This window comes from Drosophila arizonae, chromosome X (assembly GCF_054131065.1).
Source record: "Drosophila arizonae isolate 15081-1271.41 chromosome X, UAZ_ARI_1.0, whole genome shotgun sequence".
In the NCBI taxonomy this organism is placed as follows: domain Eukaryota; kingdom Metazoa; phylum Arthropoda; class Insecta; order Diptera; family Drosophilidae; genus Drosophila; species Drosophila arizonae.
In genome coordinates, this window is record NC_142927.1 from 1,365,524 (window position 1) to 1,392,872 (window position 27,349).

The window sequence follows — 27,349 nt, forward strand, 5'->3', positions numbered from 1 at the left end:
TGAACAATATAATCCTCACTTTCTTTTCAACTAGGTTGGGCTGAAAGTAACTCAGCCCTGGCTACAATTTGACTTCAGGGAAACTCCGGGCAGGTAGGGGCTTAGGCCCGTAAGGCTTCCCAGTGGGCTGCTCGCAGGAGTCCCAGCCAGCAGCTGCCATTGGAGAGAATACCTTCTCATAAACAACTGTAAATCGAGTCCAATGTAGTTGAGCAAGCAGACTGAAAGTGTGTTCATGTAATGCAGCTGAAAACGTTTCAGATGCTGCTCCAATCGCACCGAAAGCTCCGATTGAGAACAGCAGCTCGGAATAATTACAGCCAAGTGCAGGCGATTACCTCAAGTTGGCTCCAAGACAAAGGCATCGACAGCGACAGCGACATCGAGAATCGAAATGATGTCAGTGGGCAGGAGGGAGTGGGTGTCGGTGTCGGTGTCGGTGAATGCAAATCGATACAGCTTAGGCTCTATGCAAGCACTTGGCTCATTTGCATTACTACGGCCTCCCAGCTCTGGCTAGCTCGTTTGTTGCAGAGCCCCGGTCGGCCAGTCGACAAAATGGAACGTTGGCGCAACAAAGTGGCCGTGGTTAGCGGCGCCAGCGCTGGCATTGGGGCTGCCTGTGCCCGCGCCTTGGTCGGTGCCGGTCTGCTGGTCGTTGGCCTGGCCCGGCGCCAGGAGCGCATTGAGGAGATGCGAGCAAAGCTGCCGCCAGCCGAGCAGCGGCGCCTGCATGCCCGCCGCTGCGACATAACGCGCGAGTCCGAGGTGCTGGCCGCGTTCGACTGGGCCCAGCGGGAGCTGGGCGGCGTCCATGTGCTGGTCAATAATGCGGGCATCATTGCGACCACGGAGCTTAGCGGGCCGGGCAATACCCAAGCGATACGCGACACCATTGAAACGAATCTAATGGGCAGCGTCTATTGCATCCGCGAGGCATTCCAAGCAATGCGGCGACAGGAGCAGCAGCAGCCAGAGCAGGCGAGGCCTGAGGGCCACGTGATCATTGTGAACAGCGTTGCGGGGCAGCAGGTGCCAAATCTGGGACCTCAATTGCCATCGCTAAACATTTATCCGGCGACCAAATTTGCGCTGCGTGCCATGCAGGAGATCTACCGCCAGGAGTTTCAGCGCCATCAAACGCGCGTCCGGGTCTCGGTGAGTGGGGGTAGGGAGCCAGCAGTGCATAATGCCTAAACACCTGCCTAGTGCCTCAAAGTGTGAGCTATTCGAATGGCTGTTTGTTCCTTTAATTGGAAATCGGAAAATTGCGAAACTCGACCTCTGGCGCACTCTATGTGAATATTTGCTGTGCCCTGCGATATCTCAAGCCTCTAACCGTCTGAAATTCGGACTCAGCTGCCTCTCGACTTATTATCAGATGTCTCGATCTTACGCCCAACTTTTTGTCCCATCTTTAATTTGACTATCCATCCACTCTTTGAATCTACTCATTGAATCTACCTTCCCGAACGACCTTTGACCCTACCATTCTATATTTTGTCCCATCTTTTCTCCATTGTCCATTGCAGCTTCTGGCTGGCTAGAGCCAGCTCTGGCTAGAGCTCTAGATATAAACGTATATATAGATAGATAGATAGATAGATAGATAGATAGATAGATGGATAGATAGATGGATATATATATATACGTATGGCTATAGCAAAACATCTTTGAGTTTGGTTGATTTTGGAAATGTTCAATTCTTTTGAATTCGCCTTGTCCCTTAGTCCCTTGACTCGCTTGAAGACCAATCACTCCCTCTTCTATGTTACTACTTAGAGAGAAGTATACTTGATACTTGATATTTGATTTCAGACCATAAGTCCCGGCATTGTCGACACGGACATCTTGCCCGAGCAGATACAGGGCGTCATCAAGCCACATATGCCGATGCTGCGCTCTGAGGATGTGGCCGACGCCGTACTGTGGACCATCTCAACTCCGGCCAATGTGCAAGTGAGCATGAAATGTTGAATGTTTCCGCATCATATCTGAATATTACATCGAATACGTTTTCCTTCAACAGGTACAAAACATTACCATCAAGCCACAGGGTGAAAAGTTTTAACTATCATTCGAATATTAAAGAGAGATATATCGTCTAGCTAACTGAGATTGTGCTGTTCTTTAAGGGAATGGAAATGTGCTCGGGGCTGTTTTGGGGTTAGGCCTTTCTCCAGCGCTTTTCTCACGCCTTCAATCATCAATCAAACTCTCCTGGCTGCGCTGCCAATCATAGGCAACTCATTTGAATGTCTAACTGCTTGCACTTCCCTAAAATAGTCCAGCCCAAACGCTGCTGGCCCAAGAAAAGCTGTGTCCAGCCACAGGCCCCGGGGACTTGAAACTTGATTGAAGCACATTGTACGCTGCCAGGTGCTTTGACCCAGAAGAAGATCAACAATTTCCACATCGATCAGGCTCCAATTGTTACACACACACACACACACACACAAAAACAGAACACGAAACAGTAGAGGAAAAGTCCGAAATGGAAGGGAAAAACAAAATTCCGTAAGGAGAGGAGAAATTTGCATTTTCTGTTTTACAAATGACGCAGGTGCTGTGGCTAAGGCTAAGGCTAGGCTAGCCTAAGGCTCGATGCACGATGCGGAGCGTCGGACAAGCAGCTCATTGGATTGCCAAACAACGAGCCGCACACACACACTCTGGGGGCATAACGAGGGCCAGCCGAGAGGGGTCAATGCACAGAACATTTGGAGCAGCTCAATTTTTGGCTAAAATGTGGGCTCGACCCTTCCTTTTAGCCAGCACTCAAATCAACAGCAGCAGCAGCAGCAGCAGCAGCAGCTGCGATTCCTACGGCCAGCTGTCTCTATCTACTCACACTTTCTATACCCCTCTCTTTCTCTCTCTCTCTCTCTCTCTCTCTCTCTCTCTCTCTGTCTATATCTCTGTCACACATCGATGCGTTATGTGTGTGTGTGGCCAAGTGCTGGCCATACCTGTTACCTGGCCGAAAACAAAAGAGGAAAAAACTGCTCGAGCAATGTCTCACAATGAAAATGGATTAAAAGGATAAGTGGGCGGCAGAGCGTGTGGGCGTTGTCTTGTGGCTGAACTCCATAGAGACCTGCCTGCTCCACCTCCACCTCTACCCGAGGCCGGCTGACTGCAGCTGCATTGTCTGCGCTGTGGTCCAGCGGCTGCAGCTGCACAGCCTCGGCACAAAGTTAGCAGGTTACATCGAACGCTCAGCCCCAAAGCTCCCTCTCGATTGTTGGCCTAATTGAATTAACCAAAACAAAAACATTAAAAACTTCTATCTTAATTACTGTCACCAAGCCAGACTAGCCCAGCCCAGCCCAGCCTAGCCATATGCAGATTTGGATGCATCTCCAGTGCTTCAGAATTTGCCATTACTTAATGCAATTTCTGCAGCTTTACCTCTTTATCACACATCCCGATTGGAGCTTTAAAGCTGCATTCAGTAAGCAACTTTGGGGCAAGCAAACTCAGGTAAGTCTCTTAGCTAAATGCACAGCTTACCAGTAAGTCTTCAATTGGGGTTGTCGAATATTTTTAACATATCGTATCGATGATATTTTAAGGTTTGACAAAATATCAATATGATGATATGCAACTTTTAAAACATCAATTTATCAATATTTTTCGATTTATTTTTAAAAACTTTTTTCCCACAATAAATGTACATCGCAAAAAATATATCTTGTACAAGCTGCCAGCACGAAAGCTTTTGGTGTAGACAAAAAACACTTTTAAGCTGAAGAGTAAGAACTATGGAGAATAATAATCAGCATTACATGAAAACATTACCAGAGCTTTTTCAAGAAAGCTTTTGGATTAAGTGCAAATCGTAAACTTTTGTCAGCACGAAAGCTTTTAGTGTAGACGAATGAACTCTATTAAGCTGAATAATAAAACCTATTGAGAGTTTTAATCAGCATTACATGAAAAGGAAACTTTAAAGGCATATCTAAGCTTTTCAGAAAGCTTTTGGATTAAGTGCAAGTCGTAAACTTTTGTTGAAAGCTCCTGGCAAAGTTATCACAACAAGTTCTTCTTCATCTAGGCTAGCTACCTGCTTAATGCCAAGTTTCTAGCAGCTTTTAATCGACTATAATGAATAATTAGTCCAACTTTAAGAAGCTTTCGCTTGCCCGTTTAAATCAAAAGCTTTTATTGAGGGAATTTGATTTTATTGTCTTTGATTTATGTGTGGCCTAAAGCTGACTAGCTTGAACTGTCTAGATACGTTAACAGATGGCTGAACGGGAAAAACTGATGAGAAGCTTACGGATTCAGCGAAAGCTCTAGCGAGGCTGCTTGCTTCATGTATATGATTGGAGAGCAATGACAAAGTTTGGTATTTAGCAAAAGCTTTTGCAAAAGCTTCCTTACTTTGAAGTCCGTCGGTTAGCTTGATCGCAAGCAGCTTAAAGCTTTAGGGAAAAGCTCTTTTGGCTCGCTCAGCGCAAGCGCCGCGTTGAGTGCTCCAGCGAGCTAAGGCTCTGCAGACGGCGACGCAGCGAGCGCTGCGCCACCGACAGCGGCACCTGCAGATAGAGCGAGGTGATTGGGTGCGATTGCTTGCGCTGCCGCGGCGCAGTAGCGGCAGCAGCAGCAGCAGCAGCGGCCGACATTCTCAGTCTGTCGCGCCGCGGCTGCTGCTGCGGCTGCAGCTGTTGCTGCTGGCGGAGCTTCTGCATGGCCTGCAGCTGCGGTGGCGCCTTGATCGCCTGTCGCGAGATCCAGCGCTGCCAGGCGAGATGGCTGAGCTGCTCGCGCAGCTTCTCGTTCGCTTCGTCCTCCTGCTGCACCTGCTCCTGCCGCTCGCGCCGCTGCTGCGCCTCCTGCTGCTTGCGCTGCTTCCACTGCTGCAGCGAATGTTGGCTTTGCCGCTGCCTCTGGAGCGTCGCGATCTCCGCTGCCAGCGCCTCATCGAAACGCGACTCCTTCAGCAGCAGCCGCTTCTTCTTCGCGGTCAGCCACTCCGCATAGCTCTTCTGGGCCATCTGCTGGCGCAGCTGCTTCGCCTGCTGCACCCGCTGCGCCTCGCGTCGGCTCTGGCGGCGACGCATCGACTCCTGACTCCTGCGGGCGAGAAGGACGGCGGGGTGCGAGAAGATAAAAGAGAAAAAAAGGGCGAGAAAGAGGGGGACAAAGGGAGAGTGAACGTGTAGAAGGGGTGGGGGGTGGGGGGGGGGGGTGAAAGGAAAGAAAGGAAAGATAGGAAAGAAAGGAAAGATAGGAAAGAATAGAAAAGAAGGAAAGATAGGAAAGAAAGGAAAGATAGGAAAGAAAAGAAAGATAGGAAAGACAGGAAAGATAGGAAAGAAAGGACAGAAAGGGAAAGAAGGGGAAAGGAGATAAGTGTAAGGGATTTTTGTGTTCACTCACATCTTTCAAAGGGAAGAAAGCGTAAGGAGCGAGAAGACAGAAAAGGGAAACGAGAGAGAGGAAACAAAGAGTGATAGAATAAAAAAAGAGATGAGTAAAAGAAAAGTGTTAAAAGAAATGAGAGAGTAGAGTAGAAAAAAAGAAAAGAAAAGAGTAAAAAGGATAGAGACAAAGATAGAAGAATAAGGACAGGCGAGAAAGCGGAGACAAGAAGGAAAGGGGAATTCGTGAAGAATCTCTCGATTCCCTTTTATCAACTCACCTTTTGCGCAGCAGCCACTGCTCGAAGGTCAGGCGGCGCTGCCCGGGTCGGCTGCGCAGCTGCCACTGCGGCAGCCACGGCGACGACTCCATCAGTTGCTGCTGCTGCTGCTGCAACTGCAGCAGCTGCGCCTCGCGCGCCAAGGCTGCTCTGCTCGTTGTGCTGAACTCCTGCGAGTCCAGCCTGAAGATGTCGCTGGCGCTGCTCTGCTCTAGCTCCGACCGTGACGTCAGCTGCAGCGGCGGTGGCGTTGCAGCGCGTCGCGGTCGCGTCACTGCCTGCCGCGTCTGTCGCTCCACTGAGCTGGAACGGTTTCCTGCCCGTCGCAGTGGCGCAGCAGTCGCTGCCTCAGTCGGCGTCTCCTGCAGTCGCAGTCGCAGCGTCGGGTAGACCTTCTGCTGGCTAGGCGAACGGAGGAAGAGTTTTTGCTCCTGCTCAAACGGATGGATGGCTCATGCTGTTGGCTCACCTTTGGCTGCTGCTGTTCTTGTTCTCGCCTCCTGCTGCGCGGCCGCCAAGTGCTGCCACCGGCTGCTGCTGCTGCTGCTGCTGCTCAGTCGGCCGCAACGTCGGCGCAGCTCCCTCGCTCTCCTCCACGGCCATTGCCAAAGCCCCTAAGCAGATCAATTTAATTTTTAACTATTTTCCGAGTTTGAATTTAAAACCACAAAATTTTTGGAAAATGTTTTTGTTTTTCCCTTAAACTCGTTTGCCTAGACATATGACAAAGCTGTGACAGTCAAGTAAAGGCAAGGAGTGTGTGACAGAGAGAGACAGAGAGTGTGTGTGTGTGCTGTCTCTGTCAGTGTGAAGCACTTTTCTCTATTTAGTTATTCCCAAACTACAATGCAATTCTCAAAAAGCAATGCAAGAGATGGAGCAGCTCGAAAGTGGGCGACGGCTGAGCGCGAGTGGCGAGTGGGCGTGGCTGGCTCAACGGGCCAAGGGTCGCAATACTCGAGGGGCAGCCAGGTGAAGGTCGTACGTAGCATCCATCAAGTATTTGCCGTTGTCGTTGTCGTTGTCAAACAGCAACAGCAACAGCAACAACAACAAAAGCAACAACCACAACAACAATAAAAACTTACCTGTTCCATTTTTGTTTTCCTTTCTGTCTTCCTCGCGTTCTCGTTGACTGAGCTGCAAACAATTTGTAACAGGTGCAGAGCAAGAGAGAAAGAGAGGGGTAGAGAGAGAGAGAGAGAGAGAGGGTGAGAGAGAGGAGAGAAGCACTGGGTTTGCTTATGGCTGCAACTGCAACAACCACAATAACAGCAACAACAACAACAACAACAACAACAACTGCAACAACCACAATAACAACAACAGCAACAACAACAACAACAACAGCAATAACAATGCAAGATATTTCATTGCATTCAGTCAAAACGTCACTGCCACGCCCACCGCTGTCGCCCGTTCGCCCACAAATTGAAAGACAGGCGACATTTATTTGTATTATTTTAATTGCTGCTAAGCAGTGGGAAGGAAGGGGGGGGGGGGGGGGGAATGGGGTGAGGCAAAAGCAAAGAGCTGTAAAAGTAGCGGTAAATGCAGAAGTAACTGTGAAAGCAGCGACGCCGGCAGAGGCAGCGACAGCGGCAGCCACTTCGATGCAGCTTGGTGTGAAGCGAGCGAGGAGGCGGAGGGGGGAGGAGGTGAAAGAGGAGCAGGTGCAGTGTGAGGCTTGCTAATATAAACAAAAGGCGCTAGAGCGAGATAGAGCGAAGGCTGAACGAAGCTAGAGCAACTGAAAGTGAGAGTGAGAAGACAAGGACAGCGAATTGTGGATTTGAGTAAAGCGAAAGTGAAATGCAGAGAGAGAGAGAGAGAGAAAGAGAGAGCGAGAGGGAGAGAGAGCGAGCTTTGCTAGTTTTTGGGGGCCACACTTGACATTTAACTGTTAAATTGTTAAATTGTTAACTGGCTGCGACGCAGGCGTCAGTCGTCGCCGTCGCCGTCAGCGGCAACTGAATAATAACGACATTTTAATTAAATGAAAGCCCGAAGAGTTGCCCGCCCACGCGACGCGTCGCGCCCATTCCGCCCCCTCTCGACTGCTCCTGACAGACGTCATTCGAGCTGAACTGAAATGCGTTTCAGCAGACACGCCCACCGCCCCTTGCGAGTGCCCCGCAACATAATAAGCCGTTCAAGCGGCAAAGCTACTAGAAAACCATTGCGAAATCATTATCAAAGCAGCAAGTGCAGAGAGCTCAAGCAGCGGGACAAGAGGTGGAGAGCTGAACGATCAGAGAAACGAATACCGATCATATGGCTCATTCATGCACTCGAGAAGTGATCATGGATTCTTCGAGCGAGCGATGAAAACTCTCAGATGATACTCACTATTTATCTCAGTTTCTGTCTCTGTCTCAGTCTCATTCTCAGTCTCAGTCTCAGTCTCAGTCTCAGTCTTAGTCTTAGTCTCAGTCTTAGTCTCAGTCTCAGTCTCAGTCTCAGTCTCAGTCTCAGTCTCAGTCTCAGTCTCAGTCTCAGTCTCAGTCTCATTCTCATTCTCATTCTCATTCTCATTCTCAGTTTCAGTCTCAGTCTCAGTCTCAGTCTCAGTCTCAGTCTCAGTCTCAGTCTCAGTCTCAGTCTCAGTCTCAGTCTCAGTCTCAGTCTCAGTCTCAGTCTCAGTCTCAGTCTCAGTCTCAGTCTCAGTCTCAGTCTCTGTCTCTGTCTCTGTCTCTGTCTCTGTCTCTGTCTCTGTCTCTGTCTCTGTCTCTGTCTCTGTCTCTGTCTCTGTCTCTGTCTCTGTCTCTGTCTCTGTCTTTGTCTCTGTCTCTCTGTTTCCGTCTGTGTCTCTCTTTCTCTCTCTCTTACTATATATAGAAGAAAATTCTTTGATGGTACTTTCTCATTATCGTTCTATGTTCGAGTCACTATCCGTCTCTCTCAGTCTCTCTTTCTCCCTAAGTCCCATTCACGCTCTCATTGACTTTCTCTGTCTGCCTCAGGAGCTATCTTTATCTCTCTGCCTCTCTCACTCTTACTGTCTCCCGCATTATTGTTCACTCTTCCTCTCTCACCCTCTCTCTCTCTCTCTGTCTTCCTTCTCCTGACTGCCCCTCTGTTAAGTATTTGCCGATTGACCCAATTCTCTGTATACACCGCATACTTTGTATATTTCCAATGATACCGGGTATGCACGACTATCAGCTTATATACAGAAATGCCTCTTCTTCAGCTTAATACAGATTAAATAAATTTTTTCTATTGTTTTAGCAACTTTCTCTGGGAAATCCGTGCAAATGTGAACAGTGTGGGGTATGCACGACTGCCACTGGGCAAGGATTCATCTCGCTCAACGGTACGCTGAGCATGACCCCTATGGAGAGCAACGCATTTCCTCAATATGTCAAATTCGAGTAATGCCAATATGCCCGCTCTGCCCATGCTATGCACAGGGTATGCGACGATATGCGACGCGCATAAATTGCCAAATTGCAGTTGCCAGGTAAACGGCAGAGAAAAAGAAGAAGAAAAACGTCGCTGAGCGACAGAGCGAGAGGGCGAGAGGGCGAGAGGGCGACAAAAGGCGACGCCCTGTGCCAAGTGACGCCCACTTTCACTGGGTGCACCCTGTGTGGAGCGAGTTGTAATTGAAAAAATTGCGTTGCATACTTGTAGGCATGATTTATAACAACAACAACAACAGCAACAGCAACAACAGGGCTGAACATAATAAAAACTGAGGAGAGAGAGAGAGAGAGAGAGAGAGAGAGAGTGGAGAAGCAGACAGCGGGCGATTGAGATACAGAGAGAGAGAGAGAGAGGCAGCAGAATAAAAAGTGTCACGCCAATTGCTGAGACAAACAATTTTGTTTATTGTTGTTGTTGTTGCTGCTGCTGCGTCAGCAACTTTTCGGTTGTTGCTGTTGCTGCTGCTGCTGCTGCTGCTGCTGCGGGTATTGGCAAATGCGTCGAAAGACAATAAACGTAACCACATGCATAAAAAGAAGGCGAGGCGGGGAAAAAATCAAACGAATGTGCAAAGAAGCGACCAGTGAACGACTGCCAGATACCCTGTAAAGCAGGATGGAAGAAGAAAAGCGTAGATTACAGAGGCAGAAGCAGAGGGTGAGGAAGAGGGACAGAGAGAGGGTGTGAGAGAGAGAGGGAGACAAAGTGAGAGAGGAAGAATATAGATAGCTATGTACATATACATACATCTCTCGATTTTTGCGCTTTGAGTCAGCCAAATCAGGAAAAGAATTTTATCCAGAAATTTTCATACCAGAAGGGAGTCTACGTTCCAAATTTTATTTGTTTAGCTGCTACAGTTTTCGAGAGAAAAACATTTTCAGATTTGTATGTGAAAAGAAAATATAATATATATAAATATGTATAATACACATATAAAAAATAGAAAATTGAAAGCTACGACAGCGCTTGAGTTGTGGGAGAAAAATTTATTTATATAGCATGTAGTCTCTAGAGAAATGATAGAGAGAGAGAGGGAAAGAGAGTGAGATAGAGCAAGTGATCAATTGGCGGAGCTTTTATTTCTCCATGCCATCATTCGATATTCCATTGACCTGAAGAGGAGAAAGTTCCTCATTCTTCATTAGCCCCTTTTTCTGTTTCTTCATCCTCTCCTTCAACTACAGGCTATTCTTCTGTTTCTTCACCTGCTTCTTGTTCTCCAATTGGCCATTCTTCTTTAAGTTTTAGCTCTTCGTATTCGCCTTAATCTTATTTATCTACTTCTAATTTTTCGTATTCCTTTTTCTACTTCTTCTTCTCCTCTCCCTCTACTTCCCTTTCTTCGTTTTCGTCTTCGTCTTCATCTTCCGTTTGCTCTTTCATCTGCTTTCTGTTCATCATATTCTTCCTCCCTTTCATGTTCTTCTTCTTTTCTCTCTTCTGCTTCTCCTTTATTTTCTCTCACTTCTTTCTCACCATCTTCTCTCTGCCTCTTTAAAGCCCTCCCCACGCCTATGCGTTACATACCCTTCCTCACCAACCGATATACCCGCTCTCATCCCAGTGCCATTGCAGCGCAACTATAAAAATCAAGCAAAAGGTAAAGCCAAAGAGGAACGCAAATGGGAAATGCTGAAAGCAACAAACAGCGAAATTCTCATTCAACCAGCCACAACAACAACAACAATCAGATCCTGAAGAAGAAGCAGCAGCAGCAGTTGAACAATTGTTAAAACAGATTTCAATACAAACCTGAGATTCTAACTTTATTTTCAGAGTTGGCGCTTTAAAAACGATTTTGGCTCTGTTGCCCCTAGGAAAATGGCGAATGACGAATGGCGAATGACGGATGGAGGGTCGTGCAGAGGCTGGAAGCTTGGAAGGCTGAAAGTCTTTGAATATGCAAAATAATTGCACCGATAGTTGAAGAACTATTGGAAACTAAGTGAAAAGGTCCTCAAGTTGAGGTGAGAGAAAGAGAGAAATAGAGAGAGAGAGAGAGAGAGAGAGAGAGAGAGAGAGAGAAGGATAGTGGGACAGAGAGAGAGAGAGTGAGAGAGAGAGAGAATTGTTTGTAATCTGCTAAGGCAATAGATAACAACTAAATGATATATCGAAATATCGATAGATATAGAGTTAGTCATGTCTTCACGTACCAGCACTATGAATACCAATCCAGTCCATCTGTCGTAGCAATATGTTACTGATAGCTATATGGAGAAACGCATCAATATTTATGGATAATATAAATATCGTTCGATAGCCAGACATATAAGTATAAAGATGCATCGATATATCGATAAACAACATCGACTTAGATGGATCGATAGTTAGAGATCTTTATATTACTAGGTAGCAAAGCTAAAAACATCAATTGCCAGACAGCAATATAGAAACTTGACTCGATAGACGATAAGCGTAGACATTCTTATGAAATATCGATAGATAGATAGGTTTAATGTATTAATATATCGGTAAATAGAGAGCTGAATATAGATAGGTAGATACATATATTTAGATTCAAGGGTATGTGTACACCTGTAGTTGTGCCGAAATATCGAAATATCGAAAGATATTGTAGTACATATATCGATAAGTGGAAAGCATGTTAAATATATACTCGTATAAATATGTAATTTTTTTTGGGTATATAGAGACATTTTTAAAGACAAAATGCTCGATAAGATGATCTACTATCTGGATACCCTACACTGATTGTATACCCTACATTACCGTTATGCACTTTGATATCAGTATGAACTATGCGTATATCTTCTATAATTTGAACTGAACCGTTTGCTATTTTATCTGATATCTTCTCTCTGTATTCTTCATTGCGTTTAGCCCCTTTGCTCTCTGAGCACTTTACCACACCGTCTTGATACCCTGCACCGTCTCCGATTGCCCACCGTTATCTGTCTCCCCCCACCTCCGCTTTGTAGCACCCTACACTCTTCGTATACCATCCATCAGCATCTGCATGCCCTACACTCTCTACATACCCTACCCCGCCTCCCCCTTCCCCCGCCCCTACCCGGGTAGCTCGGACGACAACATTTGCTCGCTTCTTCCGCCCCATTTGTCAGTTCCTGTTCCAATAATTTCGAGTATACGCATACCATACAGCCAGCAAGAAGAAGAAGAAGAAGAGGAAGAGGAAGAGAATATATATATTTTTATACCCTGAACCCATTTTCAATGGGAAATCAGGGTATAATGGTTTTGTTGAAATGTATGTAACAGGCAGAAGGAGGCGTGGCAGACCCCACAAAGTATATATATTCTTGATCAGCGCGACGAGCTGAGTTGATTTGGCCCTGTCCGTCTGTCTGTCCGTCTGTCCGTCTGTCCGTCTGTCCGTCCGTCCGTCTGTCCGTCTGTCCGTATGTATGAACGCGTCGATTTCAGAAGATATACGAGCTAGAGACTTCAACTTTTTTTTAAATGTCCGTAATTACAGCGCGCATATCAAGTTTATCATTAAAAATCGATAACTCATCCCGATCTTTTTTTATCGATAAAAAACCTTATCGAAACCCAGTTATAAAATTATATCTTCTACACCTTTATTGCTAGAGTCTCCAAATTTTTAATGTATGCTTACATGCAATTTATACAATTTCGGTTTTTGTTAAAATTTACCCCCCACTGTTAAATTCACCCCCTCACCATCACTTTTGTAAAAAGCGTATTTCAAATACTAGAGACTTGTGCTTTGGCAATTACATGCATATCTATGTTATAATCATAATCTGAAAGTTTCATGAAGATCGTACGTCCATAAAAAAAGTTATTAAACAATTAAGTTCTCATAGTAAGCGCACACTGCAGCCCATGCGTGTTTATGCTTGTGTGTGTATATGTATGTAATTGTTTGTGTATGTGTGTGTGTGTGTGTGTGTGTGTGTGTGTATGTATGCCTGGGCGTGCGTGCGTGCGTGTGTGTGTGTGTGTGTGTGTGTGCGTGTTTCTTGTGTAAGCTGAAAGACTCGGAAAATTATTGAAATAGCTATTACTCCAAGGGTTCAGGGGATCTCGTAGTCGAGTAGTCTCGACTAGAGCTTTCTTACTTGTTATTGTGCCACACACACGCACACGCACGCACCTGCAGCGCCTGACCTACCTGTAGACCACACCCCTCCCCCCACACGCCCCCCCCCCCCCCCCCCCCGCACCTTGTCAGCGGATTCTGCTGTCAGCTTTGTTACTTTATTAAAAGCGTTTGCAGCCAGTGGAGCTGGCACGTGCCTGGACGACGGAGCTAGCCGCCCACGCGTCCTCTGGCGTCACACCTGAGGCTGGCTCTAAGACGAGTCCAGCTAACGGTACAAGAGCTGAGCGGGCGTACACTGACAGAAATGACGGTGTGAAAGAGTGAGAGAATGAGAGAGTGAGAGAGGAACACAATTTTGAAACGAACCAACCAGGCTTCCTCTCTCTCTCTCTCTCTCTCTCTCTCTATCTACCACGCTCCCTCTCACTATCTTTTTCTTTAACTGTAGTTACGTTCATTTCTCTCAGTGCATTTCCTTGCAAACATTTGTGTTGCTTTTTTTTTCGTATTTGTATTGCGGCATTTCCATAAAGTGACAAATTTTACGACGTCAATAGGCGGCGACAGCGACGCCAGCAGCGACGTCGACAGCGGCAGCGATGGCAAACGTCATTGACGCGATATCGACAAGACGACAGGAAGAAGACGACGAAGCAGATAAGGAGAAGAGAAAAACTCGTGGAGCTCAGATGAAGAGCTCGAAATTCAGTTACCCTCGATGAGAAAGTGAGAGATGAAGATGCAGAGAGAGAGCGGTGAAAAGAGATAGCGAGAGGGAGAAAAAGAGAGAGAGAGAGGGAGAGTAAAATAAGAAGATAGAGCGATGAGAAATAAAGGGAGCAAATGAAAAAAACGAGAGCAGAAGATATATAGAAAGAGAAAGCAAATTGAGAGAGAGAGAAACTATATTGAGAGAGCGAGAGAGACAGAGGGAGAAAAAGAGAAAGAATATAAAATGGATAAGGTTAAAGGAAAGAGAATGAGAGCGGGAGAAATATAGAAAGAGAAGGAAGAGAGAGAGAGAGAAAGAGAGAGAGAGAGAGAGAGAGGGAGTTAGAGAGAATAAAACAGAGACAGAGAGGGGGAGAGATGGAAAGAGAAACAAGAAAGCTCAACTATTTAACTTCATTTCTATTTCTATTCGCTCTTCTATGCGCTTCTCATTGTCTAGAAGAATGCATCCACTTTGATACCCTGTAATAGATGTAAAGTAATGTTTGATCATAGGAAGTGCTGACACTGCCACGCCCACTGCTTCGACTCCGCCTCCTGCTCAAAGGGGCCAAACAATGGACCTTGGCCTTATCAAGCGCCACGCCCCTGAATTGAAAAAAAAAAAAAAAAAAAAATTTGAAAAGTTAACGTTAATTAAATGGGGCCAAGGCAGTGGTAAGTGGGGGCGTGGCAGGGGACGGAAGGCGGGAGGGCGGTCCTGGTGTTTGACCTTGATAATAATTCGTTTTCATTTATCAATTTTTCCATTTGCCTACCAGTTTCGTTGCTATTTTCTGGCTCTTGGTATTTTTTATTGTATTTATTAAGTATTTTCTGCTGTTGTATTTCGAAATTGTTGCGTGCTTTGCGGCTTTTTCTGTTGCAGTTGCACGTTTCATCTTACAAATCAGCCCAAGCCACAGGCTTTCAACACAATTTCACACACACACACACGCACATGAACACACGCACACACCTTACTTAATACTTAATTGAGAGACTTTGAAGCAAGTCAGAAAACCGCAAAAATGCAGGAAAAAAAAAACACTCTAAATAAAAGGAAATGCCAAGTTAGCAGACGCTACTAATGCGCGACCAGGTGATACCCTGTACAAAAGCAATTGAAGCTGATATGCCCCTTTGACAGACATTCTACTTTTACAGGGTATGCGCTCCATATGGCGACATTTCTACCTGAACAAATGCTGCTGCTTCTAAAAAAAAAAACATGTAAAAACTGTGGCATACTTTTGGACGGACCTACGAAAGGAATCCAAATATATGTATACGATATAATGACATAGATATAGAAGTAAAACTTTAAATATATATTTAATTTATAAATACATTTCAAGCTTGCAATTAAATTTCTTACAATTTCCTTCAGTTTCCAGCCGAACAATTGTTAAAATTCCTTAAATCTCGTTTGAAAGCCAATTTCATTTGCAATCGGTAAAATTTGTCCATTACCATGCGTGCGTGCGTGTGTTTGTGACGTTGCTTTAATTGGTTTAGGGTGAAATAAAGAAGGTCTGGCTATTGCCAAATTGCAACGGTTTAATTGCAGCTAAGCAGAATGCTAAGCCGCACACATTTAAGAGAGCCAGCTCGCTCTCTTGGCTATCGAACACGCGTCGAACATGTGCGTTACGGGTTGCGTGCGAGCTAACAGAGCGGTTGCAGCTGTCGGCTGTTGTCGTAACAGCGCCGCATAGCGTGGCCACTGTTAACGCAAGTCACGCTGTTAACAGATGCAAAAGCAAAGCCGTCCGAGGCGGTCGTCGTAGCGGGTTCGATGCGAGGTTCGATTTCGAGTCTAGAGCGTGAAAATTCCGTAAAATATTCTTGTGTGTGGTTAACTTTGTGAGTTTTTGTTTTCTCTGCTCACTCAGTCGCGCGCGCGTTATCGCCGGCAAAACGAGCCAAATTCTAAGTAGAATTCAAAATAATAATAATAATACAAAGAAGGAAAGGTTTTTGTTTTCTGCAAAATGCGCGCGTGTTTTTTTTTTGTTAAGCACTTAACGAGCTACCACGAAGAAGAAAAAGAAGAAAAGGAATAAGAATAAGATGATAAATATTTTTTTTATTGTTATTTAGTGGAAAAGTGAGAGTGCGAGCAGTAAAGCGATAATACGAATGCAGTTCACAAGCAAAATGCAATTAAAGCAAAATTAATGCAAAATCAAACAGCATCAGTCAAAGTCAAAACAGAAGCTGGAAGAGAAGCGAAACACTAAGCAAAGGTAAAAGATGAAGAAGAAGATGAAGATAACAGAAATACCAAAAACAACAAAAGTGCAAGCGTGCGTGAGCTCGGCTGTGTGAGTGTAGTGTGCGGCAACCCGTTGAACCGGTTCAGCCAGCCAAATGCAGCAGCAACAGCAGCAGCAGCAGCAACAACAACAACAACAGTAACAAAAACAACGTGTGAAAAATAAGGAAGAAACAACATAAATTGCCTTAAATATATATAAGTGTGTGCGTGTATGTGTGTGTGTGCTCTTAAGCGCAGCTTGTGATCGCATGTCGCTCAAGCGAGCGCTCTCTAACATGTGCAGCAGCAGATGCAGCTGCGCTACCTGCTTACAGCTTGCTCTTCAAATTGCAAATATGCCAATCGCTCTTAAGTCTATAAATATCAACATGTGTGTGTGTGCAGCATGTATAGAAATTTAGGTGTGCGTGTGTGCGCTTGCAGCTTGAAATAGAAATTGATTGAGCTCGCTCTTAAAGCTAAAATCATGAATGTGCATGTAGTCTTGTGTGTGTGTGTGTGGATATGCATCTGTTTTGCGTTTGCTTACGATCTTACATGCTGCAGACCTGCTGGCTGCGCTCTTTAATTAGTGCTTTGCCTAACCTACATGTGTGTGTATATGTGTGCTTGTGGGTGTTTCTTATCCAAGCTAACGCACTCTGCCGTTGCTTTGACTTTGCTCTTTAGGCGCATTGATTTGCCCTGCGCCTGCAGCTTAAATACAGCTTAATGTTCCCTCTCTCTCTCTCCCTCTTTTTAATCATAAAACAGCGCAGCAGATTTGATATGTTTTTGAGCACTTACACATACATATGTACATACATATGTAGCAATGTGTGTGCGGAGTGTGTTGTTATTTGTTTGTGTATTTGCAATAACAATCGAAAGGCAAAATGCAAAGCGCAGCAACGTAATAATAACAATTATTACCCGCTTAACCGGTTCATGTCTGCATAACAAAACAAAAGATAAGCCAAAATGCAGCCGTAAAACGGCCGATTTAGTAGCCAAAAATGAATCACAATGAAAATTGCAGCCAAAAACAAATCGCAAAAAAAAATCACAACAAAAAACGTGTTCTTATTGCAAATGCTGCCGACGCAAAATCTTTTGCCAAAATAAAAAAAATACTGAAGCGAATGAAGCATAAAGCAGAAGTAAAGCAAAGCCAAGCGGCGCAGCGGCAGAGGCGCGTAGCAACGTTTGCTCCTGCTTTTGTTGTTATTTTTATTTTTGGGCAAAGCGCGAGTACAGTTAGACGTAAAGAAGGACGAAAGCGCCTGCTATGCATATGTGTGTGTCTATGTGTGTATGTGTATGTGTGTTTTTGTTGGCGTGCTTTTAATGAAGAGACAAATAAGTAGCTGCAAGAGGAAGAAGAAGAAGAAACGGAGCAGTAGAAGTAGAAGTGGAATAGGCAGCACCAAAGGTGATTAGCAGGCAGCACGCAGGCTGTGCGCTGTAGCTATGCGTGCGAGCGAGAGGGAATAGGTTAAATTAAAATTTTTAGCTGTCAGCAGGACGAAAAATGTGAAATTTAAATGAAATATATGTAAATCCCATGGAATTTGAGGTGAATGCTGTAAGGAGAAAAGCATATGACTAATTGATATAGAGTGAGAGATGGAGTTGAGAGTTACACGGGGAAGAGGTAGAGAGTGTTGCAGAACAAGAGGCTGAAGCTTCGACTCAGACTTAGACTGAGAAGTAGATACTGAGAGATAGAGAATCTGAGAAACCGAGACACAGAGACAGAGTAACAGAGAGAGAGAGAGAGTGAGAGTTATGAGTAGGAGTCGTGTAGGTGTAGGTGTAGGAGCAGGGAAAAGCGAAAAAATATAGGGGAACAGATACTGTCATGGCTATAAAGCTTCGGTCTCCTTAGCAGAGAGCGGAAGTGAGTCGAAACTGTCAAATTATGAAAGATATAATCAAAGTGGAGCATTAGAGCAGACATCAAAAAAGAAACTCAATTTTAGCTCATATCACTTGCACGAGTCAAAGTCACAATTTCCCGTGAAATCGAAGCGAATTCCAACTAAACGCGCAAAGTATACGAAATCAATTTAAATTTAAGTGGAAGAGATTATAATTAATGTATATTTTCTTCAAGGGATTTTCTTCTCGCTCTCTCCCTCTCTCTCTCTCTCTCTCTCTCTCTCTGACTTAAGCTCAACTTTTTAAAGTTTCTTGAAAACTTTTCTTCAATATTTTTGTTTTCTGGTTTACTTCCTTTTGTTATAAACTTTGCGCCGCATGGCAAAAGCTGCTTTAAACAGAGTGAAAAGAAGAATTCCGAGGAATATTTCTAAACAGTAAATTGGGTAAAAGGGGAAAAACGAATAGAGCCCCTCAGAGATTGCACTAGAGAGCTCGAAACCTGCCTCTCTCTCCCTCCCCAACATTACCAAATATAACTCGAAGCCTGCGTCTTCTTCTTCTTACTGAATCTGCATAAACTGTTGATGGGAGACTAATCGACTGATTTGACGGCGAACGAAATGGAATGAGTTGAAAAATAATTGGAATTTTAATTGCACGGAACCTTTGGGGCTTTTGGATATTTTTATTTTGTTTTGGATGGACAAGTCTATTAAGTCAACAGCCTCGAGTGGGCATAGAGGTATTTTGACCAACAGCTCTTAGCACGACTCGCTTTTGGGCTCAGCGGATCATGAGCCTGAGAACTGAAGAAACAAAGCAGAAGAAGAGGTACACTCTTCGCTTCTCTTTTTGGCTGCTTTCTTGCGATTCTTTTTGGCAAACTTGAGAAAGCCATCAAAATGTAGCTAAAGCGTGAAATGAAACGTGATTCAAGCATAATTCGTGATTCGCTCTGGAAAGGCCAAGCAAATAGAGCTGAAAATTCTGGAAGAAAACATAAAGCAAGACTTGATTCGCATTACGAAATGGGACAAAGTGGAGAACACAGAGATACTTGAGATATGTCAGCTTGAGATCTAAAAATGTTTTCTGGATGTATCCTTATGAGAAAACATCTTCAGCCAGTGGGAACATCAAGAGGGAATTGAAATTGGAATCCAGCAAAAATGGAGCGACAACAACAACAACTATAACATTGATCAATACTGAAACTGGACGCCACGAACTAAGAGAGAGAGAGATAGGGAGAGAGAGCTGTAAAGAAAGAGACAGAGGCAGGCGACTCATGAATGCATTTGCTCTGCTGTTTCGGTCTTTAAACGCTAAGCCAAACAACAAACCGCAAAACTTGTTTTTGGCGATGATTAAGGCAAACAACAGCAACAACAACAACAACAGCAAACAACATTTCTTGCTGCCCAGGCCAAAAAGGCAGCTGCCCCAACTTCGGCAGAAATCGCTTTTGCCTGTCGCTGCGGCAGCTTCTGGCTTTGCCTCTGTGCCCAGACTCTACCCCTCCTCGCCGGATTCTCGAGATTCTGGTCGTGCCCCCTTCACAGAGTCTCCTCCAGATCGTTCACCTGCCTCTTCCTGCGACTCTTCCCTTGCCTGCTTTGCTTTGCCTTTTCTCCGTCTGCCTCTTTGCCACACTCTTTTCAAGTCTTCTCTTGCCCTCCCGCCGGTCTCCTTCTCGGCTGCCGCCTTGCCAGCCTTCTTCGCCCCTGACTCTTCCGGCTGCTCTCCTTGGGCTCACACGCCATGTGTTTCTTCTTCCTCTTCTTCATGCCGTTGTCGTCGTCGTTGTTGTTGGGCTGTCACGAGTACAGTTTGTCGAGTCTCTTCAGCATCAGCTTCCCAGATCAATAAATAAATATTAAGACACTGCAAGATGATGAATTGAATCATTTGGAAAACATAGACACGAATTTATCTACATATATATTTGTATAAGAATATGCCTCTTTGGAATATATGTATGTATATAAATACTATTTATAGACGTACCTTAAGGCGTTATATGTAAATGTGTGCTATATATCATATCGGTCTTTATACGACCTCGTATAAGACAAGTTTATACTTAAATGATTTAGATTAATACAATCATATTACAAAGAATTCCATAAAACTTTCCATATACAAGAAACTCACTTAAAAGGATGGGAAATTTGTTTGGAAATTTGTTTGTTATCGAAATTCATTTTCCAGTACAGTATATTAAGATTGGTTTCTTCTAATATATTTAATATATATTAATATCATGTATATATATTAGTCATATATGAATAAGTCTTTTATTTATAAAAGTATTTTACTAATATGAAAAGTCAAATATTATACAATATTGACATAATATTAGATTTATATACATAATATATAGAAATGCATACTATCTGAATTCTTGTGGCAATGAGCTACTCGCTTAGCTTGCTAAAATTCTAATTGGATTTTTGTTGGCTTAGAAAACAGTTAGCTTTTTTATGATGCCTTTGCTTTTGAGCTCTTGTTCGCTATTCCTCTTCCTCTTCCTCGGCCTCTGCTCAACTTGAGCTACTTTTTTTTCGCGTCTATTTTTATTTTATTTTTATTTTTGGCTAATTTAACGCGTTTTATTTCGTATTTTGTTGTTGTTTCAATTGCGTTTTATTGCTGCCTTTGTTGTTGTTGCTTTTGATTCATCATTCAACATTTTTGTTTTTTGTTTTACATTTTTTCGCTTTTTTTCTTGTTATTTTTATTGTTTATTGTTCTTCAGCGCCTACGCGCCAGTTGTTTTCCCCTCTCGCAATCTCCATCTCTCTCTCTCCCTCTGTCTCTCTGTCGCTATTTCTCACACTCTTCTACTTCATTTGCCTCTGTTGATTTATTATGTTGTCTTCTCATTCGCGCCCAAGCGTTGTTTTGTTTACTTCAACGTGTTCGCTCCATTCCTCGCTCTTTACACTCTTACGTTCGCTCCATCTACCTGTCTCTCTTTCTATCTCTCTCTCTCTCTCTCTCTCACACACGCCATGAGTTTTTGTCCGATCAATCAAACTCCAACTTCGAACCGCAACCTCGTGCGCTCTTCGCTTCGACTTGAGTCCGTCGTTTATCTCTTATTAATCTGTCTCTCTCTCTCTTTCTCTTTGCAGCTGTTGAACGCATTCAGCGTGCATCCATGGATCTCAGCCGCTTGCCATGCAAAACAATTATCATAAGGTGAGCAAAGAAGATAAACAACTTGAAGAAGATGAAAATGAAGATGAAGAGGAAGACGAACGTAACGGTAAAGCGCTTAACTCTTCAGTTGCAGCTTAAGCCATTTGAATGGAAAACGCGAGCGAGCACATTTTAAGCTCTGCTCGAAAGCTGTCGAATGATGAATTTAAGAGACAAGTATAACAGTATAAAAGTATGAGAGCTCAGCTCGATATGCATGGGTGTGTGTGCGTATATGAATAGTTTCTTGTTATAAACTAAGCTGTATTATGAAATGCTATGGCAGAGGGTGCGTATGCAATGTTAGTACACTGATGGCATAAACAATAGGCACACTGACTAAGCAAGGCTTTGGCTAGGGCTAATGCTACACCAATGGCGTAAATAAAGAGCACAGCTGATTAATATGACTTTTGGACAATTGGACTATATAAAGTGTGCTACACACTGGCGGCCCAAATAAATGACACAGCACAGGCAAAGAAAGTCTTGAAGCGAACTATTCGCTCTTTTCTGAGTGTTAGCATTCATTTTTATAGGGTATATACACTCTCTGTGTTCTTTCTTTCTCTCTAGTTCTTTCTTAACACTTAAAAAAAAAAAAAAAAAAAACTCGATTAGAGAATTTCCCATTCGAAGAATCGAAACAGTTTTTATGACTTTAAAAGTGATTTGAATTTTTTGTATTTAACAAGTGTAACAAAATAGCGATCGAGAGTGAGAGTGAGAGTGAGGGAGAGGGAGAGAAAGTACGTCAGAGAGAGGAGTGCAGAGAGGTAACATGCGTGAAAAACGGCTCACATATGTTTTAACTTGAAGATATCAAATAACGCGAAATATGCTGACGAGTCGCATGTTTAACTCTGTGTGTGTGTGTGTGAGTGAGACAGAAGAAACAGAAAGAGAGAGACTGAGGGTGTGTGTGAGGGTGAGGGTGTGTGAGTGTGAGTGTGCGGCTATTGAACTTTACTTATGAAACGCAAAATGCACCCAAAAAATGTGTCTTTCAAGGGTGTGTGTAGAAGTGTGTGTGTGTGTGTGTGTGTGTGTGCGTGTGCGTGTGTAGGTCTGTTTGCCTGACTGCCTGTTACTCATATATCATTTGCTCATAAATTTAAACGTCATTTGACAAATATGGCGTCACACGAAATTGTCTTTCGATATGCCAAGTGGAAAAGCGAAGCAGCAGGAATTCAAATGATTTATAAACACACACAGAAAGCAGCAAACAAAGCAAAAACAAGAACAACAACAATTAGAACAAGTTGCAACAGCAGCAGTTGAAGCCGAAGCAATAATAATCATTATATTATTTTAATATAATAACAAAACTTCAGACACGAAACAACAACTGAACTGAGCCAAAGCGCACCGCTCAAAGCCATAGATGGGGTATGTGCGACTAGCAGCTACCCTGGATGCAAGTGTCTCTAGATATTCGAGGATTTTTCGAAATTCAGACGTTGAAACGGAGTCAGACGAATACGCCCCATGGTATCGTGATTACTGGGTATCTAGGAAATCAACAACAAGGCTACCCCGTGAGGAAACGAAATCAAACATCTGGCCAAGAGCCAAAAGCTCCTCGAGCTCAACTCTGGCGTGTCTGGCTGTCATGATTATAAGGTTTAGAATTCAGAGTGTTACGCCCACTCGCCCCCACTCTCTGTGTTTCACTCTTTCTCTCTCTCTCTCTTTCTCTCTCTCTCTCTCTCTGTTGTGCTTAACGCCCCCCCCCTAAACAAGGAGCTGTAATAAAAACGTACCACAAGTTGAACCACAATTCGTATCGGTATGATTGATGGAACTAAAGCAAAAGCAAAATATACAAATTCGTTTGAGCTTCGAATTTCTAAAGAACGTGGGAAATTCTAATTGTGAGGCAAAGTTTTGCAGCACATAGGGATATACGAATGCCAGAAATTGGGTGAATAACACTAGAAATCAATACAGAGCGCAAGTGACATATACAGAAATATAAGAAAAATCTATAAAAATATATAACTATATAAATATATAAGTTTCCTGTAAAAAGCCTGGGCGTTTTAAGTGAGTTTGTCACGCTTGAACACATGACTAACTATGTGAACTCAGCTTCCTGCAATTATTTCTTTAAGTAACTTCCTAAAGCGGCTTCTTTTGAATTTATAAGGAAAATATTTCTAAATGACTCAGATTGTAACACAATATTATGCAACTGCCTATGTTAACTCAGCTCTTAGACCAAGTTTCTTGATAAAACATAGTACAGCTGCTTCATATCAACTTCAATTGGCACATATGCTAAAATCATATAAGTGGTAATATTATATCGTCTAGCCTAACTATGCGAACTCAGCTCACAGTTAAACTTTGAAGCTGAACGTTTAGACAGTTGCTCGTTATGGCTTCAAATGAAAAATATATAGAAATCAAATGTATCAAAACATGATTTCTTAGAGTTGCCTATGTGAACTCAGCTCTTAGTTTAGCTAAGAGTGTAAGATTTTGTATGGATGCTTCGCGCAGCTTATGTTGGAATATATGTTAATGTCGTGTAGATCAGATTACTATATCTTGAGTAAAATATAGAAAATGTCCTTTGCTGACTGAAGCCTGCGGCGAAAGAAGTCAACGGACTGATTTTGATCTGCAGCGAGATGAAAGCAGGAAAATAACTTCTTCAGCTGTTGTTGCTGCTGCTGCTGCTGCTGGCTCTGTATCTGGTTCTGTGTCTGTGTCTACTCTTCTTGCCACATCTTGTGTGCCGCACTTGTTGCATGAAAACTGCAAAAGGAGACAGCAAAAAGCGTTTTTTATTTGGGGAGCCGCTGGTCATAAATCAAGTAAGAAGTCTAAGGGTGTTGCACTGCGAGTCTTGAGAGGAGCAAGGGTTGCACACGGACGAAGAGAACAACTGGGGGCTGGCGTGGTCAAGGGGAGAAGGGGGGCGTGGCAGACCGTTATGTCAAGTGGCAGTCAAGCGAGGCAACGAACTTGAAAAAACAGCCGCAAACGATGAACGCGCTGCGCTGTCTGCTCTTTCACGACTAGCCCCAAGCATCAGCATATACATATATATATGCATCTATCCATATCTCTTGTATATGCACTATATATAAATACTATATGTATATAAATAGACAGCGCATTTCGTATATATGCAACCATAGTCTGGCCGTGGCCCTGGCTTTCTGGCCTTAGCAACACCATCGCCTTGCTTTTCTTTGATGACATAGACAAAGCAAATTTCAATTTGTGAAATGTCTTTAAAGAAGATGACACTAAATTATATATGTCTTATGGTTGCGCTGTGGCGTATAATCGCCCGTGTGAACTCAGCTTCTGGAATAGTTTATTTGTTAAAAAGTTGGCCTAGCTCCTGGCTTCAGTATACATTTGAATATATTTGAAGATCTTGTTAAAATCATTACCATATCGCATAGCTAACTATGTGAACTCAGCTTCGGAAGCACTTCTGAAGCTGTAACTTGGTACACGACTTTCTTATCTAGATAGTGGAAATATATTTTAATATGAGTTAAATTGCATCACTCCAGCATATATCTATCTATGTGAACTCAGTTTTTAGTGCAGTTATAAAGCTGAAACTTAGTTTACATCCTTCTCTTAGAGGCCATAAAACATATTTCGATTTGGGTTCGATTGTAACATTCCACCATATGACTGCTCACGTGAACTCAGTTGTCAGCAATGATATAAAGCCCAAATGTAGTACAGTAATTACAGTTAGTCATGTATACAACATGGGTAAGAATTATGTAAATCGCCCAACTGTAGCAATTAAATTTAGCAAATTAAATTTGCAGCCAGCTTAGCTAGTCAACTAAAAAGCTCCTGTGTTTTAATCTCTTTTTGTTGAAATTGTTTAGAGAACTTTTGCTATTTCCACACATTCAATCAATTCCTTTTGTGTAGCGGAATGAGCAATTCAAGTTTCAGCTGCGTTCGCTGATATCTAGCAAAAGGTCCAGCAAATTTCTTACAAAATTTCGCCAGCTGCACTGCGAATTCAACTTCCATTGTAATTCATTTAATTATTTAGCATATTTTTGGATTAAAAATGAATTTCGCAAAAAGAGCAGAGTTTCCCATTTGAAATATTGATGTGCGTAACAAAAGGGAAGCGAGATTAGTAAAAATGAAAAAAGGAGAAAGGCAAAGCGAGGAGAGGGAAAACTAAATTTAAAATGATTTGTTACATTTATGAATTGTGTAATCTTTAATCTTATCTCGAATGCGTTTCTTACACTAAAATCAATGCCATAAATTCGATGAGAATCATGTCAGATAGCATATCTTGTTCTATGCCTTTGACAGTCGCCACGAAGTCAATCGAAAGTGCTTTACTCAACTGTATCTGGTTCGCTCAAGGACCGCCTCTTGGCGCTAGCTGAAGTGCAGTAGCGACAATTGCTTCGATGAAGCAAAGTTCTTTGCTTACCCAACTCATTGAACTCGAAGGCTGCCAGAGCTAGAGTTGTTCAATTGTGTTTTATAGCTGCCTAAAATACCCTGTAAATTGATTCTACAAATATTGAGAAGATTTAATCAAAATATACCAGAGCTCTGCGTTAATATCTACAACTGAGCTCATTGAACTCGGGAACTGTAAGCGCTACAGCTGGGATATATGAGATATGTCCAGCTAAACATACTTTCAGCATAATTTAAAAATTTAAATGAATTCGATAACAAGATTCAAAAGTTATTCCATAATGTATGAGCTTACCTCACTAAGCTCAATAATATAAGAGAATCGGATGTAGCTCTTTCTATACATCTAGCTTATTCATCAACAGCTCATCCTAATTCGTCTACAAGGCTTAGTATTAACCTTATAAGGCGCATCTACTAGTCGCGCATACCCAGTCGTAAGATGTGCAGTGCACTATGCTCTTGTAGTTTCCTTCTATTTGTTTTCTATTTTCTATTTTTACATTTAAGTATCTTCGGGCACAAGACAAAGCCATTGCCGTTGGCATAATCATCATCATCAGCGAAAAGCGTCTGGCAGCCACGCCCCCTGGCCTAACAGCCTCCACTTGACGCCTCCCGCCTTCTGCTTGAGCAGTTGTTTTGCGGTTTGGCATGCAGCTAGCATCAATTTTACGCATAAAATGCGCAACAAAGTAAGGAAAAGCAGCAAAGAAGTTGTCGAAGCAATCGAACAGCAACGGGCGGCTGACTGATACCCTGTAAATTGTATAAGCAGTGTTTCAAACTGTACAGCTTTTGTCAGTGCTTAGAAAAAATATCTATGTGAGCTAGCTAAGTTACAATCGATAATTATCGATAAGTATGAAAGAGCAAGAAAGAAGCATATGACAGATATATTAGCTTTGATAGTTGTTGGTAGCTTTAGTAATAATAGAATTATGCTTGAAAACACTGAATTATAAAATCGATAAATATCGATTAAATGAAGCACGTGCTAGCATACGGCAGGATATGAATATGCGATCCATGAAAATCAATGTGCTAGTCTTTAGCCCTCAAATAGCATTCGCTTACAATCCATGCTTATCGATTATTGAAAATATATTGCGATACATTTATCGATACCAGATTATACAGATATATCAAAGGAGAATGAATAAATTTGCTGAAACCTAAATATGTTCTTAGCGTTAAGAAATCATGGTATAAAACAATCTAGATTAGATATGGCAGATCTATGTAGATATATAATTAATTATCTCTCTATATATGTGGTATACATATAGCTGGACTTCTATCATTTAGTCTCTTGCACGATTGCAATATACCCCAACTGGCATCAAAAGACAGAAGAGCACGCTGAGAAAGCAACAATCGCTGTTTACTTCTCAGTCCCACTCTGGCCCACTCTTCCGCTCCCACTCCACCTCGCCCTCTACCTCTCACTCTCACTCCTCACGCGCGCTTATCAGCGAGTGTTCTGAAGGTATCTCCAAGTGTAATGAGGCGCGGCCCGATGCAAGGCAGCAGCAGCGAGCGGTGTGTGAGAGGGAGAGAGAGAGAGAGAGAGTGGGGGTGGTGGGCGAAGGTAGGTGGAGTGCAGCAAGTGTGGGAAAGACAGAGAGACAGAGAGAGAGAGAGGGAGGGGCATGGTTGACGACGACGTCTGAAGGGTCGTCGGCATCTTCTTTTCAATTTGCTTTTCACTCTGCTGGCG

General features: G+C 43.3%; 3 protein-coding genes across 6 annotated transcripts in view; 2 read left to right on the forward strand and 1 right to left on the reverse strand.

Moving 5' to 3' along the window:
* The first annotated feature begins 24 nt into the window (after window positions 1-24).
* Window positions 25-2,112, forward strand: LOC108620172 (farnesol dehydrogenase). Its single transcript, XM_018017070.2, has 3 exons — window positions 25-1,158; window positions 1,819-1,959; window positions 2,030-2,112. The coding sequence occupies exons 1-3, from the start codon at window positions 241-243 to the stop codon at window positions 2,069-2,071; spliced, it is 1,101 nt and encodes a 366-aa protein (XP_017872559.2). The 5' UTR covers window positions 25-240; the 3' UTR covers window positions 2,072-2,112.
* A 2,016-nt stretch (window positions 2,113-4,128) lies between these two features.
* On the reverse strand, window positions 4,129-9,979 carry LOC108618033 (uncharacterized). Of its 2 annotated transcripts, XM_089474599.1 has the most exons (5): window positions 9,824-9,915; window positions 6,736-6,787; window positions 6,117-6,261; window positions 5,648-6,049; window positions 4,129-5,079 (listed from the first exon to the last, which is right to left on the reverse strand). In XM_089474599.1, the coding sequence occupies exons 3-5, from the start codon at window positions 6,248-6,250 to the stop codon at window positions 4,455-4,457; spliced, it is 1,161 nt and encodes a 386-aa protein (XP_089330725.1). In that variant the 5' UTR covers window positions 6,251-6,261; window positions 6,736-6,787; window positions 9,824-9,915; the 3' UTR covers window positions 4,129-4,454. The 2 variants fall into 2 exon arrangements, with proteins under 2 accessions (XP_089330725.1, XP_089330724.1); XM_089474598.1 differs by lacking the exon at window positions 6,736-6,787 and having other exon boundaries at window positions 9,824-9,979.
* A 5,628-nt stretch (window positions 9,980-15,607) lies between these two features.
* Window positions 15,608-27,349, forward strand: part of kek5 (leucine-rich repeat, immunoglobulin-like domain-containing kekkon 5 protein) — a 207,854-nt gene continuing 196,112 nt past the window's right edge. For all 3 annotated transcript variants that reach the window (XM_089475593.1, XM_089475592.1, XM_089475594.1), the window contains exons 1-2: window positions 15,608-16,093; window positions 21,126-21,192. The gene's annotated coding sequence lies outside the window, so the exon portion shown is untranslated. The remainder of the gene's footprint in view (window positions 16,094-21,125; window positions 21,193-27,349) is intronic.